The following is a 14,590-nucleotide window of genomic DNA, read 5'->3' on the forward strand; positions in this document are numbered from 1 at the left end:
AAGTAACCAAATCGCAAATGTCAAATGACATTGCCAATTGATTCATCATTATAATTTCCTATATAAAACAAAGGACATTTTTGTCATACTTTTAAAGTCTGAGGTCTAATTTTGGTACTCTACCATCCATAGTATATTATATAACGAGTAATGATACAGTCACAAACTCTTGTAAAAACTTATTTTGTACAAACTGACGTGGTATTAATTCATTGGTTGAATGAAAATATAAATTAATAAAAACAAATCATGTGGGCCAAGTGATATTTAATTCAACCAATCTTATCATGCTACATCAGTTTGTACAAAATAAGTTTATACAAGAGTTTGTGGCTGTATCATTACTCATTATATAACATTTTTATTATATTTTGAAAATTTTTGTTACATGTCAAAATGTTTTATTATATTTTTAAGATGTGATGCGCAATTGCGCACTGTTATATAGCAAAAGAAATCAATGTAATATGACCAACTTAAACTATAAAATACCATAGGCACAACCATATTTTTAAACCTACGTACTGTACATTAAATATAACCCAAAAAAAAAAAACGACGACCATATATCTACATTAAACAAATATAAATAGTATTGCAGCAGTAAATTACTAAACAATGTTATTAATCATACTATAAAGTTATTAAGCTGCTTACAGGTCACAGGCCACTGCTGCTCACGAGTCACAAATCACAAAATACAATAGGGTCGAAGAAAGAAGGGCAATTACGTAAATTAGATTATAAAATGTACTTTACCATTTTTATCCTCAAAGTGGAAATGAAACAAGAAAAACGAATACTAAATATAAAAGAGAACGCACCTACCACGAAACGAAACTGACCTAATCACAGAGCAAAAGCAAAGTCTCCGCTTTTAATTTTAATCCTTCTGGGTTTCCTGAGTCACTCCGATTTTTCTTCTGTACAGTAAGTCAATTTCGATTACGTGCTTCTCTTCTTTTTTTTTTCATTTTATCCCAAAAGACTCCAAGAAATCCTTCCTTTTGGGGTTATTCTTCATTTTCAGTTGATGCCCACGAATCACGATTGCTGATTTGAGAATCATATGTTCAATTTTTAATTTGTGTGTGCTTAGCTTGTGAACTCGGATAATTTGGGGTTGCTCAATTTTGTTGATTATGCTTTTGGTCAATATCTATGGTTAGTAATTTTGTTATCGTCATACTCAATATCGATTTAAAATGTTTATTTATTTTTTAAAATATTAGTGATATTTGATTGATTAATTAATTTCTTGGTCACTGTGGAATTTATTGCTTGTGTTTATACGTGGTAGATGTTATCTCAAGCTTAGACTTTTATTTTTTATGATGATAGCTGTTGAATTTCAAATCTAAAATCGTTAGATTAATATGGGCTTAAGTTGCTTTTTTTTTTTTATTAATTTGCAGTACTTTTTTTTGGGGTAAAAAAAAAAAGAGAGAGAGAGAGAGAGAGAGAAGTTTCTCAGCTTTTTGTTAAATGTTGTTTGGTTTTCCTGAAAATGAAGCCCTTCTTACTCAGTCAATGCATTTTTACCGGGGTTAGATTGGCAAACTTTTATTTCTTTGATTTGGGCTTTGGAAATTAATTAAAGGTTCCAAATTTTAATTTGTTTTTACAAACTACCAAGTGTTCTTCCAATTTACCGGGCAACTAAATGGATTAGCATGCTACACTGCACCCAAGTATATATTGAACTCATTGGAAGTTTCTTGAGTATTTGAATGTTTCTTCGTGGAAGCGTTGATGTGGAAATGAATAGTTTTAATCTTTTGCTTTTTTCCCAAGCACATTATTATTGTTTTCTTCAGGCTTAACTCATGATCACTGTTATCTTCTACCATGTGCAGTCATCTTTCGAGCATGCTTTACTAGATCAATGGTTTATTCTATTTGGCTCTGACGTAGGAGCTTGGGTAGTTTATTGCTTGGAATTCTCATTGGTGTAATTTACATATCTGATCTGGGAGGAGGAATATGTTTTCCTTGTGCTTGTAGATTTCTTTGTAAGTAGTGTCTTATGGCCTTTGGAACCTTTCATGGGAGAGGGCACCGACTGATTGCTTGTGACATGGAGGATGTTCAGTTGAATACGAATTGGGATGATGTGACTTGTCCAATATGCTTGGATTTCCCTCACAATGGTGTGCTCCTCCTATGCTCATCTTATGAGAAAGGATGCCGACCTTTTGTATGTGACACAGACCATTTGCACTCTAACTGTTTGGACCGTTTCAAAAATGCTTATGGTGTGTCACCTCCTTCAACTTCTGAAGTCAATTCTGCAGCAAACACCCAACCAATGGTTTCAGAAGACAGTTGCAGACCGGCTTGCCCTTTGTGTAGAGGGGAAGTTACTGGCTGGGTGGTTGCTGATAAGGTCCGTGATTATTTAAACGAGAAGAAACGTTGTTGTGAGGAGGATCAATGTACATTCGCAGGAACCTACTTGGAACTCCGAAAACATGCTCAGCTTGAGCATCCTCATTCTCGCCCTTCAAAAATTGATCCTGCTCGGCAACTTGATTGGGAAAATTTTCAGCAGTCCTCTGAGATCATAGATGTTTTGAGCACTATCCATTCAGAAGTTCCGAGGGGTGTGGTTTTGGGGGACTATGTGATTGAATATGGGGATGATGAAACTGGAGATGAGTTTGAGGACTTTCCTGGAGACGAAGGTAACTGGTGGACCTCCTGCATCTTGTATCAGGTATTTGATAACTTAAGGAATGCTAGAAACAGAAGAAGATCAAGAGTCAGTGATACTAGAAGAGGAAGCCGCCGCTCGAGTTACGATACCTCTAATTCTGATGAGGGTTCAGTGACATCTGTGGATTTTGCAGAGTACAGAATAGATGAGACCGACGATGAGTTTGTGAGTACAAGTGGCCCCTCTAGAGGTAGCTCCAGTCATCGCAGGTTAGTAGTGTTTATTTCCATGTAATTTACGTCAGTTCTGTTGAATGATAACTTATTAGAAGTATTAGTTGGAAATTCATTTTTCTAATTATATAGTGATCCACTGAAAGGGGAATCTAACTTTCATAGGTTTATACATTTTAACTTGCCTTCTACAATCTTTGAATCAACTTCTGATTGGATTAGTTTCCATGGCCTAGGCGATTTTCTCAGAGTTCAATGTGTATCAAACTAAGGATTTATACGAAGCTAGTTTCTTTTGATTGATGTTTCTAGATTCCCCAAAATATTATTTTCAGCTTATTAGTTCCATTGACTCATGATCTGTATAATTTGATGCATGGTCTTCCTGTGTATTTCACAGTTCCCGGAGACGCCGTTCCCGCTTCTATGATAATTAGGTAAGACATGCACTACTCCCCTGCATTTGTGTAGAGTTTTGTTATTTGTAAAAGAACTCATGTTAAATAAGCTTATCAAGAGTCTTAATGAATTGTTACATTTGAAGTACCCTTTCATTGGTTTATTTATGTAGCTTACGTTTTCAAATATATTTTTCTTCTAGACATTTTTTTTGCTTCGTTTTATTATGTTATGTAATCAATGGTCCTAGTTAATTCTGCTGGCTGTGGTTGAATAGAAAGTGGAAGCAAATGATCGAAAGAACTGGGTTAGAGATGATGGTGATAGATGGGAAGTGGAAAGCAGTCAAATCACTGGGGTTGCGAGGTCATTAGCATTCAAACATGTAAAAGCTACATGTGTGTTATAATTCTGTTACATATTTTGTGCTGGTTATACATAAGTTTCAAACTGTAGAATCCCAAGTGGTAATATGTGCCGACCACTACTTATGTTTATGAAGCAGCAGATTTTTTAGCTGATAACTACATATGCATGTTTTTGGCAATTTATTTAACTATTGACTTGGATACTGCTTATTACTGCAGGCAAATTTGACCTAAAAGGCTCCATCTAATTTCGTAGTTCGAGTGAGAATGATTCAGTATATGGGATAACTACATGTCTGTCTAAATATAGTTAAATTTAAATATTTGAATATGAATGATTTGTTTATATATTTATTTTTCAAAGTGTGGGAAAGTTTGAAAAATTTTAAAGTTGCATGGTTTTAAAGTATTATGAATTAATATATATAAAATTGAAAATTTTTATTAAATTAAAAAAGGATTTAATAATTTAATTGATTGAAATTAAGTTAATTAATTTATTAAATTAGAAAAACAAAAGAGCCCTTAAGACTGAAGAGTAGCCTTGGAAGTTGGGTTGTTTTTTCAAACCAAAATTCCCCAAAAATAAAACCAAAGATTGGCTGTAGAGACGGTGCGGTCCAAAATCACATCCTAGAAAATCTTGGCATCTTGCTTTGACAAAAGCAGTATTAATAGGTAATTTTGTGCAACAGCTTAATATTTTTCTCTTAGGTCTTGGACAAGAGATACCACTCTGCATATTCTGTTGCATTTAGATCCCTATTTGCTTTCCTGAAAAGTGTATATGGCAAGAGGACTAACACACAATTCTTTTGTTTTCTATCTCGTAATTATTATTATTATTATTTAGAAAAATGGGGGGAAAAAAAAAACAACTCATCTAGGATATCAAAATATAAGTAATCAATTCACCGCGTATATGTTGAATGATTTGTGCAGTCTATTCCCATAAGATCTCAGTTAGTTTGATCTCAAAAGAACCCATCGTTTAAAAATAGACTAAAATATCTTTAAACTGTACATTTGATAAGAAACCATGAAAATCTTATTAATTTCTGATCATTTGATGCCAACACATATCGCTCGTTCTTTCACCCTTTTTGGTCTGTTGTTATCCCAAAAAGTTCATATTAAAATCAAATTTCTCGAGAGTGAAGAGAAGAATTTACCTTCTCCATACTCAATCCAAGATCTGTCTTGGTTGTCTCCTCCATTTTGTGATCGAACGGTCTAGGCTTATTCGATACATGGGCCGGGCTTCATACATCAGAAGCCCAATAATCACAAAATCTAAGCCCAAATACAAAACGGGTCAGGTCAGGTCAGGTCAGGCGGTCGTGAATGTACAAAAAGAAAGAAATATCGCGTCGGGGCTTGCGTAAGCGTAACCGACGGATGGAAATTGGAAACTCATTTCACTAGCGAGCCGTCGTGTGTTTTATTTATAACAACAAACGTTGTGCGTCGTAAAATCGAATCGCCAAGGAGAGGAAAGAACACAACATGCCGGGGCTGACCTGCAATTCATGTAACAGAGAATTCAATGACGACGCCGAGCAGAAGCTTCACTACAAGTCCGATTGGCACCGCTACAATCTCAAACGCAAGGTCTCTCTCTCTCTCTTTAACTTTTAATTTTCAGTTTCCTTCTCTTTAAAATTTTATGAGATTAAGCGCTTCTGCGTGGCGGCGGTACTTTGTCGAAGAAGTATGTATCTTACAAGAATTGCTTATCCAAAAAGTGCTTCTGTAAATTGAATGTTTCGTAGCCAAAGTAGGCAAATAAAAATTTGTGTTCGGTCATCTGGTAGAGCATTAGGCACATAATTGCATACATAGATTGGTATAGAAGATAACAAAATATATGAAAGGCAACTACATTAGCAATATGCTAAAGCTAGAACTTTTTTATTTTTATTTCTATTTTAATGCCGCTCCGTTTTTAGAAGTTATGATGTTTGAGCTACTCTAGCTTAGAAATTGCCCCAAAAAAAAATCTCTTTTTTCAATGCCAAAGGCTCTCTCCAAGTTCTTGTGTGGTTTGCTTGTAATTGGAGTAGAGGCTTTTGGGGATTAAGAAACATATTTTCCCTTTACTAGGACGATATCAAATTTTGGTCATTATTGTTTAATCACTACATTAAGTACCCCACATTAAATCTGTTTTAATTTTTATGATGGTTTTGAGATCTTCAAGAAAATGAATTTTTAGTTGGGGGGCTTGATTAATGTGGAAAATTTTCCTTTTTCTGCTCCTCCCTATAAAACAGGTGGCCGGGGTTCCAGGAGTGACAGAAGCTCTATTTCTGGCTAGACAAGCGGCACTTGCTCAAGAGAAAAATAAGAATGCGACCCCAATGACCTACAGTTGTGGTCTTTGTGGAAAAGGGTACAGAAGCTCTAAGGCTCTTGCTCAGCATCTCAACTCACGAAGCCACATTATGCGGGCTTCTCAAGGAACGAGTAATGAAGAGAAGGAGAAGGTAATAATTAAGCCAATTCCGCTTCGTGATGTAAATAAGCCTCCTCGGAAAAGAGAAGCAAACAATGAAGAAAGTGAAGATAGTGATGATGAGTGGGAAGAGGTTGGTCCAGATGAAGTATTGGTTAGTGAGGCCACAAATTCTCTGACCAATTTGAATGTTGGGTCTCCCGCTGATGATGACTTGGAGGAGGATGACGATGATGGTGCCTTTGAGGAGTTCGATCCAGCATGTTGCTTCATGTGTGATCTTCCGCACGATGCAATTGAGAACTGCATGGTTCACATGCACAAGTGTCATGGGTTCTTTATTCCTGATGTTGAGTATTTGAAGGATCCAAAAGGCCTGCTTACTTATCTTGGTCTTAAGGTGATTTTACATAAAATAAGGGAATCCCTTACCTTAATAAGAGACAAGCTAAAAGATAAGAAAACACAGATTTTGAATACATTACGCGATAAAATACAACGAATGTTTTTTTTTTTTTGCCCCCCTTTTAGCTTGTCCCTTACTTTATTAAAGTAATGGATTCCCTTATTATAAAATTACTCCCAACTTGTATTCTATGTTTTTGCTTGATTTTATTAGCTCAGTTAATCAATTTACCATAAGCAGCTGTTGCTTTCACTTACATGCTCTGTCTTTTCAAATTTTTTCAGGTTAAGAGGGATTTCATGTGTTTATACTGCAATGATAGGTGCCATCCTTTTAACAGCTTGGAAGCAGTTAGGAAGCATATGGAAGCAAAACGTCATTGCAAAATACATTTCGGCGATGGTGATGACGAGGAGGAGGCCGAGTTAGAAGAGTTCTATGACTATAGCAGCAGGTCATTGTCTTCAAAGTTCATCTTTCTTTTTTGTTTCTTATTTCCTAATTTGATTTATTTACTTTTCAACAAAATAATAAAATTCTTTGTTCTGACAGTTACATGGATGAGGATGGGAAACAGCTGATCTCATCCAGTGACATGGCCAACACTGTAGAGCTTGGTGGTGGGTCTGAGCTTATCATAACAAAGAGAACAGATAAAGGAACATCGACTAAAACGTTCGGCTCCCGTGAATATCTGCGGTATTATCGCCAGAAACCCCGCCCGTCACCGGCAAATAATGTGGCCATTACAGCTGCGCTGGCCTCAAGGTGTGTTTTTAATCTTTCTCAACTTGCCCTTCTATTAAGAAGGGCAACCTGGGAATCCCATCTCCTTAACATGGCATCCTGTATTTTTCAGGTACAAGAGCATGGGATTAGCAACCGTGCAAACAAGAGAGCACATGGTGAGGATGAAGGTAATCAAGGAGATGAATAGAACGGGAGTGGAGGCAATGCGCACAAGGGTCGGCATGAAGAATAATATCATCCGAAACCTCCCCAAGAATGTCCCATATTAGTCCTAGACTTTAATTTCTTGTTGAATCAGCAGTTTAAGTAAACTTTTAAATTTAAACAAAAAAGAAAAAAAAATCTCAGATATAGTATGGTTTTCAGTGTAAGCGCTTGTTATTAATTTTATTATGACTGTCTGGTCTACAGATTTGTTAGTAAAACATTGACATGCTCCAGTTGTTTCATGAAAGAATTTTCAGTTTGTTTCTTCTGGCCATCCTCCATTGGTCCTTTCTCTTTACTTGTTAGAATGATTCATTAGGATCGAGACTTTGTAGACCTCCATTGTCTTGAGAATGGCTATGCTAAATTTTCCTTTAGCTTGGTTTACCACGGTTGATGTTGCACGTACACTGGAGCTCCGTTTCTATTTCTTGGAAGCCGGTCAGGCATTGTTGGATATTTACATTACATTATACCTATGCTTTGCCCATTTTGAAATGACATTTACCGCTCCCTGTCATTGTCCGCGAATCTTCTTGGTTACGCAAGTGTTCACTTAGTCTTCACAGAACCTTCATCTTTTCTCATTCTTTCTTCTCATCTCTGAGACTCCGACCATCTCTTCCTCTGCTATTATATTTTTGCTGTGGACACTGTAAATTTGAAAGGGTAACTTTTAATTTATCCCATATTCTATGTAGAATCACAATTTTTAATTTTTCTCTCAAAAGTACAAAAATATAAATTTACCTTCATTTACTGTTTAGAAGATGAAAAAATAATTCAAGTTGCCCTTATTTGCTATGTTCTGAATAAAATAGATGATAAACTTAAGATTGTCATTATATTTATGGATTGAATTGAAGTTTACCCAAATTGGAATTTTGTTTGTTTTTATATGTTTTTAGTGTAGTGAGTGTCATGCAACAGTACATAAACCACTAGAGCTGCCATAAATCCTTGCTAGTTCTTGTATCTTACAGAATGTCATCATTTTCATCATCATCAAAAAGATTCTTAAAAGTTAAAATATAGCTCAATTCAGCATAGAATCCAAATTCAACAAAGAATATCCCATTGTTGAATGATAAAATAGTCAGGAGGTTTTAAGTTTCACAAATTTGAAACCCAAATTCAGTGGCGAAGTAAGGATTTTAATTTGGGGATTATCAAAATATATTGCAAGTTCGTATTTAAAGAAGATTGGGGGTTGTCTTGAAAAATAATTTAAGGGACAGTTTAAAAACTTCTTAATCTTATTTCTTAAAAATTTTTAAAAGCTTGGTGGTTGCCTTGGCAACCCTAGGCGTGAACATAGTTCCACCCCTGCCTAAAATCCTGCATCAGTCAGTAGTAGTAGGCAGCCTCCAGTGTTCGTAGCCTGTGGTTGATAGAAAATAAACCTGGTTGAAGAAAGAGTCATCTTTTGTCACATTCTTGCACAATCTTTTCTTATGTCACGATAACATAAAGAGAGAATGGTAAGAAATAACCTGAAACTCAGAACATGATCAAACTAACTATTTTAATAGAAAGTTCTGTATGTTGACTCTCTCATGTTGTCACGCATCTCATCACTCAGAAAATTATTAATTGCTTATTTCCCTTTCTTCTTTGGCACTTCATATTTTAATTTGTTTTGCAACCACAAAAACAAAATAAATTGGGATTCATACATCTTACGCGTGCTGACTTTGAATGATTCATAACAAAAGATGATCAAGACACCTATTATTATTAATAGTTTTTCGAATGTCATTAATTTTCCACCATATGTCATTCTCGATGAAGCTTATTGGTTATTCATTTCCTCTGTGCCTTCGCTGAAACTTCATGTGCATTATTTCATACAACTTTAGCGGGACATACTGATCATCAAGTTGTGAAGAGCCCAAGAACAAGTCTTTGGGTAGAAGCAAAAACGCAATCAAAGTTCAAGTAATAAAATGTCAATGTGATGTATATCTCATCAAATTAATTGGTAGTTAATTGTATACCATCTACAAGTAGGGGACTGAAAATTTATTGTCTTAAATTTCGAATGTTAGATTATATAAGATATAAAAACTAAATGCCTAATTATTCTAGTATAATATATGCACATTTCTTTTGACAATTTGGCAATTTGTATTATAAAGATAAAATAGTTAAATTAAATTATGTTAAATCAACCTCAACGATCAAAGATGATCAACAAACCTAATAAAAGAATAACTTAATTGATTAATTATTTAAACTATCTCTCTATTATAATTTTTTTTTAAAAAGAACAAAATTATGTAATTTTGTTTCTCTATTAGTGACTAACTAAGAAAAATTATTTAACTAAACACATATACCACAATTATATAAATTTAAACTCTATTTGTGTATCATAATAGATTTCACAGTAAACTCGATTTAAGATAACTTCAATCACATGGCCAAGTCTTAATTATGCATGTTGACTCTGGTAAAATTAATGAAGATGACTTGATACCAACAAGTGCGTAGATCAACTGGCATGATTTTGGTTCGAGACTTAAGAATGCAGCTGCGTTAAATATTTATTGGGAGAACTTTGCCGCCCTAGTAGTAATACTCGGCTCGAATCTGAATTAGTCGGGACTCAATATAATTTTCGGATATCAAATAATTTAATACACCAAAAAATAATGAAGATGACTTGATGTATACAGATATCATAAAAATTTCCTCCAGTTTCCACTGTATGTAACTCTCAAAGCGGTTTCTTAATTGGTTATTTCAAATGTCCTTTTAGTCTCCATTGAACCATCGTATCTATCTTGCTTATTCTCATCTCTGGCCAACTTTCCACCTCCAATTAACAAAATGTCTGTAAAGTATTTCGTGCAACTTTTAGAGTTGTGAAGAGGAAGAAGTCGATCTACAAATTTTTGGATAGACGCGGAAGCAAAAAGGCAATCAAAGTCAGTATTATTTCAAATACAGTTTTCTTTTTCATTTTTTTTTCCTTAACTTCTCGTTTAGCTTTCATAAAGCTGCTAGACCTGACTTCAGCTGCCTCTAATCTTTGCTTTTGAATGTTCTTGTATCTTCCAGAATGTCAGCAAACGGGCTACCAGACAGGCCATCAGAAAACGGGCTACCAGACGGGCCATCGGACGGGCCACCACCATTATGTAAGTCATTAAAGATGAGCCCACACCCAAAAAGAAAAAAAAAACCAACCCGACGACACTCCCCAACGATTTTAACGAAGTAGATTTTAGTTTCATGCATATTTCAAGAATACCTATGATGTATTACAATCAATTAATGTATGCATGCCATGCGTATTTAAATTTAATATAACTACAACTTGTATGATGATTTTTTAAATTAAATATACACACGTCATAACATTATTTGATTGTTGTATGATTGATATGATACCTCTGATTTATTTTAAAATTTCTATCATATCTGAGGTTGTGCTCATGCAGACAGAGGGCTGTGATTAGTGGTATTTATGCACACATGATAGCAAAAGACATTTGAAAGCTAAGCACATATATATCAACACAGGATCGAAACTCAACAAACAATATATTGTTGAATGGTGCAATAATCGAATTTTGATGTTGTACTGATCTAGGCTGTGCTGAGCATTTAAAGTTATTACACCGTGTGTACAACAATATGTTAAGCTTAACATTAAATGCTGTGCCAAGCAATTAAATTTATACAATAACCATCAATGACAGCTCCTACATTATTTCACTAATCTGAAACGCTTTTATTAACTTGCAGTCATAGCAGCCATGTCGGTAATATTTGGACTTATAGTAATTATAGTAGTATTTTACATCATCCGATATTTTTGGGAAAAGCTAAATCGTACGGAAACAGAAACCCGAAATGCTGCATCTGCTAATAAGCCTGAAGAGGACGTGGTTGAAGTAATATGGGAAGCTGGTCAAACAATGGAGAGATTCCTTCAAGAAATCGGAAGGGAGAAGCCGGTCAGGTTTACTTCTCTCCAGCTCAATAATTTTACGAGCAATTATTCAACTCGGTTAGGATTTGGAGGTTTTGGAGAAGTCTATAAAGGACAATTTCCTAATGGTGTGAAAATTGCAGTGAAGGTTCTTAATAGGAACCTAGGCAGAATTGCTGAAGAGCAATTCATGGCTGAAGTGGGAACTATTGGAAGAACTTATCATATAAATTTGGTTAGGCTTTATGGTTTTTGCCACGACCAACACATGACTGCACTTGTTTATGAGTACATGGAAAATGGTTCACTTGATGGGTATCTGTTTGGCAAGAAACGAGCAATAGAATGGGAGAAGTTGCACGAAATTGCTATAGGGACAGCCAAGGGTTTAGTTTACTTGCACGAAGAATGCCAACAGAGAATCATTCATTACGACATAAAGCCCGAAAATGTTCTCTTAGATGCAAACTTCTCTCCTAAGGTAGCAGATTTCGGGCTTGCAAAGCTTTGTGATAGGAACAAGACTCATGTTACAATAAGTGGATATAAGGGCACTCCTGGCTACTCTGCACCAGAATTTTTATCAGGGAATTACCCTCTTACACATAAATGTGATGTCTATAGCTTTGGAATGGTGTTGTTTGAGATTGTTGGAAGGAGAAGAAATGCAATTGTTGGAGCCACCGAGAGCCTCGATTGGTTTCCAAAACATGTGTGGGAAGAATATGAGAAATGTGAATTGGGTGCAATGATACTGGGATGTGGGATTGAAGAGAAAGACAAAGAGAAAGCAAAAAGATTGTGCATGGTGGCTTTGTGGTGTGTGCAAGACTCTCCCGAAGATAGACCTCCAATGAGTGCCGTGATCAAGATGCTGGAGGGAGTAGTGGAAGTTTTACCGCCACCAAAACCATTTCGCTATTTGGACTTAATCAAGATGACGAGGTTGAAGTCACTTGAATCTAGTGATGGTTTAAATTCCTCTAATCAGTCTCGCTGGTACAAGGAGACCACTCCAATAATGGCCAAGCATGATACACAATAGCTACTTGCTGATAACAACTAAGCTTGTGCCTTGTGTTCTCCATTCCTTGAATTTTCCAATACTTGTATTTTTTTTTTACTCAGTTTGTAAGCTAGAGCCTTGTGTTTTTCTTGTATCCTTAGTTTTGTCTGTCATTGTAAATTGTAACTAAGCAGTATCAAAACCATAATTAGCTATGTCTTTGAAAATGGGAAAAGCATTAACAAGGCGACTTTTGCTTCTGCGGCATCAAAGCTCTCAAAAGCCAGGATCCAGGGTCCTTGAATTAATTTCCCGATTTCTCCAATCGTCTTGTCCTCAGAATGCCAGCAATCCTTCCTCAAATTTGGAACACGGGGTCACCATCACAAACTGGCGGGCGCTCTTGGTAACCTCTTACACTTGTTAGAGAAAAGGAGAGCCTAATTTCGCAGCTGATTTAATTTTACATAATTTGCAGTTACAATTCTGGTACTGGTCATCTTACCAATAATAGGCGCTGTAGCTTACTGTTTGGCAAAACTAGTAAGTTCAATAAATGTGAACCTACAGTTCCTGAAGCATCCTTGAAAACCGTCCAAGATTTGAAGGATGATGAGCAGACAATGGAGAAATTCCTGCGAGATATTCCTCTTTTCACTAGCGATGAGTTTTATTTATAAAAATAAAAGTTGTGCGTCGTAAAATCGAATCGCCAAGGAGACGAAAGAACACAACTTGCCGGGGCTGACCTGCAATGCATGTAACAGAGAATTCAATGACGACGCCGAGAAGAAGCTTCACTACAAGTCCGATTGGTATCGCTACAATCTCAAACGCGAGGTCTCTTTCTCTCTCTTTAACTTTTAATTTTCAGTTTCCTTCTCTTTAAAATTTTATGAGATTAAGCGCTTCTGCTTGGCGGCGGTACTTTGTTGAAGAAGTATATATGTATCTTACAAGAATTGCTTGTCCAAAAAGTGCTTCTGTAAATTGAATGTTTTATAGCCAAAATAGGCAAATATAAATTTGTGTTCCGCCATCTGGTACAGCATTAGGCACATAATTGCATACATAGATTCGTATAGAAGATAGTAAAATATATGAAAGGCAACTACATTAGCAATATGCGAATGCTAGAACTTTTTATTTTTATTTTGATTTCTATTTTAATGCCGCTCTTCTTTTTTTTTTTCTTCTAAAGTTATGATGTTTGAGCTACTCTAGCTTAGAAATTGCATAAAAAAAAAAAAATTCTATTTTTTCAATGCCAAAGGCTCTCTCCAAGTTCTTGAGTGGTTTGTTTGTAATTGGAGTAGAGTCTTTTAGGGGTTAAGGAATATATTTTTCCTGTACCAAGACAGTATCAAATTTTGGGTTTTTGGGGAGGAGATTGTTGAGGTTTTTTTTTTCTCGAATTTTTCTAGAATATCATTATTCTGTTTAATAATTTTCACTCCTTCCTACCGTAACATAACCTTGACATACTTGTCGATTTAGGTAATTGTAAGTTCTTTTTAAGAAGCTGAAACTGACAACCAAAACAATCATAAAGTAACCTTAAGAAACTTGTTTGCAGACAGTTTACTTGCTATACCAAGAGGTCGTTATTGTTTAATCACTCCATTAGGTACCCTGCATGAAATCTGTTTTAATTTTTATGATGGTTTGGAGCTCTTCAAGAAAATGAATTTTTAGTTGATGCGCTTGAATAATGTGGAAAAATATCTTTTTTCTGCTCTTCCCTATAAAACAGGTGGCTGGGGTTCCCGGAGTGACAGAAGCTCTATTTCTGGCTAGACAAGCGGCACTTGCTCAAGAGAAAAATAAGAATGAGACCCAAATGACGTACAGTTGTGGTCTTTGTGGTAAAGGGTACAGAAGCTCTAAGGCTCTTGCTCAGCATCTCAACTCACGAAGCCACATTATGCGGGCTACTCAAGGAACGAGTAATGAAGAGAAGGAGAAGGTAATAATTAGGCCAATTTCGCTTCGTGATGTAAATAATCTTGCTGTTGTTGGAGGAAGACCTTCTCTAGACGTATGGCAGATCCTTACTACTCAATTTGGGGCAAGATCTAGATCCAGAGTTCTGCACTTGAGAACTCATATTCAAACCACAAGGAAGGGACCGATGACACTTCATGAATACTATACAAAGATGAAAACCCCT

The 14,590-nt window shown here is 35.7% G+C and overlaps 3 protein-coding genes across 5 annotated transcripts; all 3 read left to right on the plus strand.

The window, feature by feature from the left end:
- The first annotated feature begins 803 nt into the window (after positions 1 to 803).
- On the plus strand, positions 804 to 3,880 carry LOC18053869. Of its 3 annotated transcripts, none has more exons than XM_006450084.2 (4): positions 804 to 1,164; positions 1,857 to 2,925; positions 3,290 to 3,326; positions 3,566 to 3,880. In XM_006450084.2, exons 2-3 carry the CDS (start codon positions 2,027 to 2,029, stop codon positions 3,324 to 3,326), a joined length of 936 nt encoding a protein of 311 aa, XP_006450147.1. In that variant the 5' UTR covers positions 804 to 1,164; positions 1,857 to 2,026; the 3' UTR covers positions 3,566 to 3,880. The 3 variants fall into 3 exon arrangements, with proteins under 3 accessions (XP_006450147.1, XP_006450148.1, XP_024033826.1); XM_006450085.2 differs by having other exon boundaries at positions 804 to 930; XM_024178058.1 differs by lacking the exon at positions 3,566 to 3,880 and having other exon boundaries at positions 804 to 930; positions 3,290 to 3,435.
- A 1,131-nt stretch (positions 3,881 to 5,011) lies between these two features.
- LOC18053870 (cytoplasmic 60S subunit biogenesis factor REI1 homolog 1) lies at positions 5,012 to 7,748 on the plus strand. The gene is made up of 5 exons (XM_006450089.2): positions 5,012 to 5,267; positions 5,930 to 6,511; positions 6,802 to 6,971; positions 7,070 to 7,285; positions 7,377 to 7,748. Exons 1-5 carry the CDS (start codon positions 5,163 to 5,165, stop codon positions 7,534 to 7,536), a joined length of 1,233 nt encoding a protein of 410 aa, XP_006450152.1. The 5' UTR covers positions 5,012 to 5,162; the 3' UTR covers positions 7,537 to 7,748.
- A 3,631-nt stretch (positions 7,749 to 11,379) lies between these two features.
- Positions 11,380 to 12,459, plus strand: LOC18053871 (rust resistance kinase Lr10). The gene has a single exon (XM_006450090.2). The coding sequence runs from the start codon at positions 11,401 to 11,403 to the stop codon at positions 12,457 to 12,459; it is 1,059 nt and encodes a 352-aa protein (XP_006450153.2). The 5' UTR covers positions 11,380 to 11,400.
- Positions 12,460 to 14,590: the final 2,131 nt, after the last annotated feature.

Source organism: Citrus clementina, unplaced genomic scaffold (assembly GCF_000493195.1).
Source record: "Citrus clementina cultivar Clemenules unplaced genomic scaffold, Citrus_clementina_v1.0 scaffold_1, whole genome shotgun sequence".
Classification (NCBI taxonomy): domain Eukaryota; kingdom Viridiplantae; phylum Streptophyta; class Magnoliopsida; order Sapindales; family Rutaceae; genus Citrus; species Citrus x clementina.

What these genes read in the sequence shown, in the direction of transcription:
- LOC18053869 (XM_006450084.2), top strand. Translation starts at nt 2,027, where the DNA reads ATGGCCTTTGGAACCTTTCATGGGAGAGGGCACCGACTGATTGCTTGT. An exon ending in GGTAGCTCCAGTCATCGCAG is followed by an intron (nt 2,926 to 3,289) that starts GTTAGTAGTGTT and finishes TGTATTTCACAG; the next exon opens with TTCCCGGAGACGCCGTTCCC.
- LOC18053870 (XM_006450089.2), top strand. Translation starts at nt 5,163, where the DNA reads ATGCCGGGGCTGACCTGCAATTCATGTAACAGAGAATTCAATGACGAC. An exon ending in TTACTTATCTTGGTCTTAAG is followed by an intron (nt 6,512 to 6,801) that starts GTGATTTTACAT and finishes AAATTTTTTCAG; the next exon opens with GTTAAGAGGGATTTCATGTG. An exon ending in TTCTATGACTATAGCAGCAG is followed by an intron (nt 6,972 to 7,069) that starts GTCATTGTCTTC and finishes TTGTTCTGACAG; the next exon opens with TTACATGGATGAGGATGGGA.
- LOC18053871 (XM_006450090.2), top strand. Translation starts at nt 11,401, where the DNA reads ATGGAGAGATTCCTTCAAGAAATCGGAAGGGAGAAGCCGGTCAGGTTT.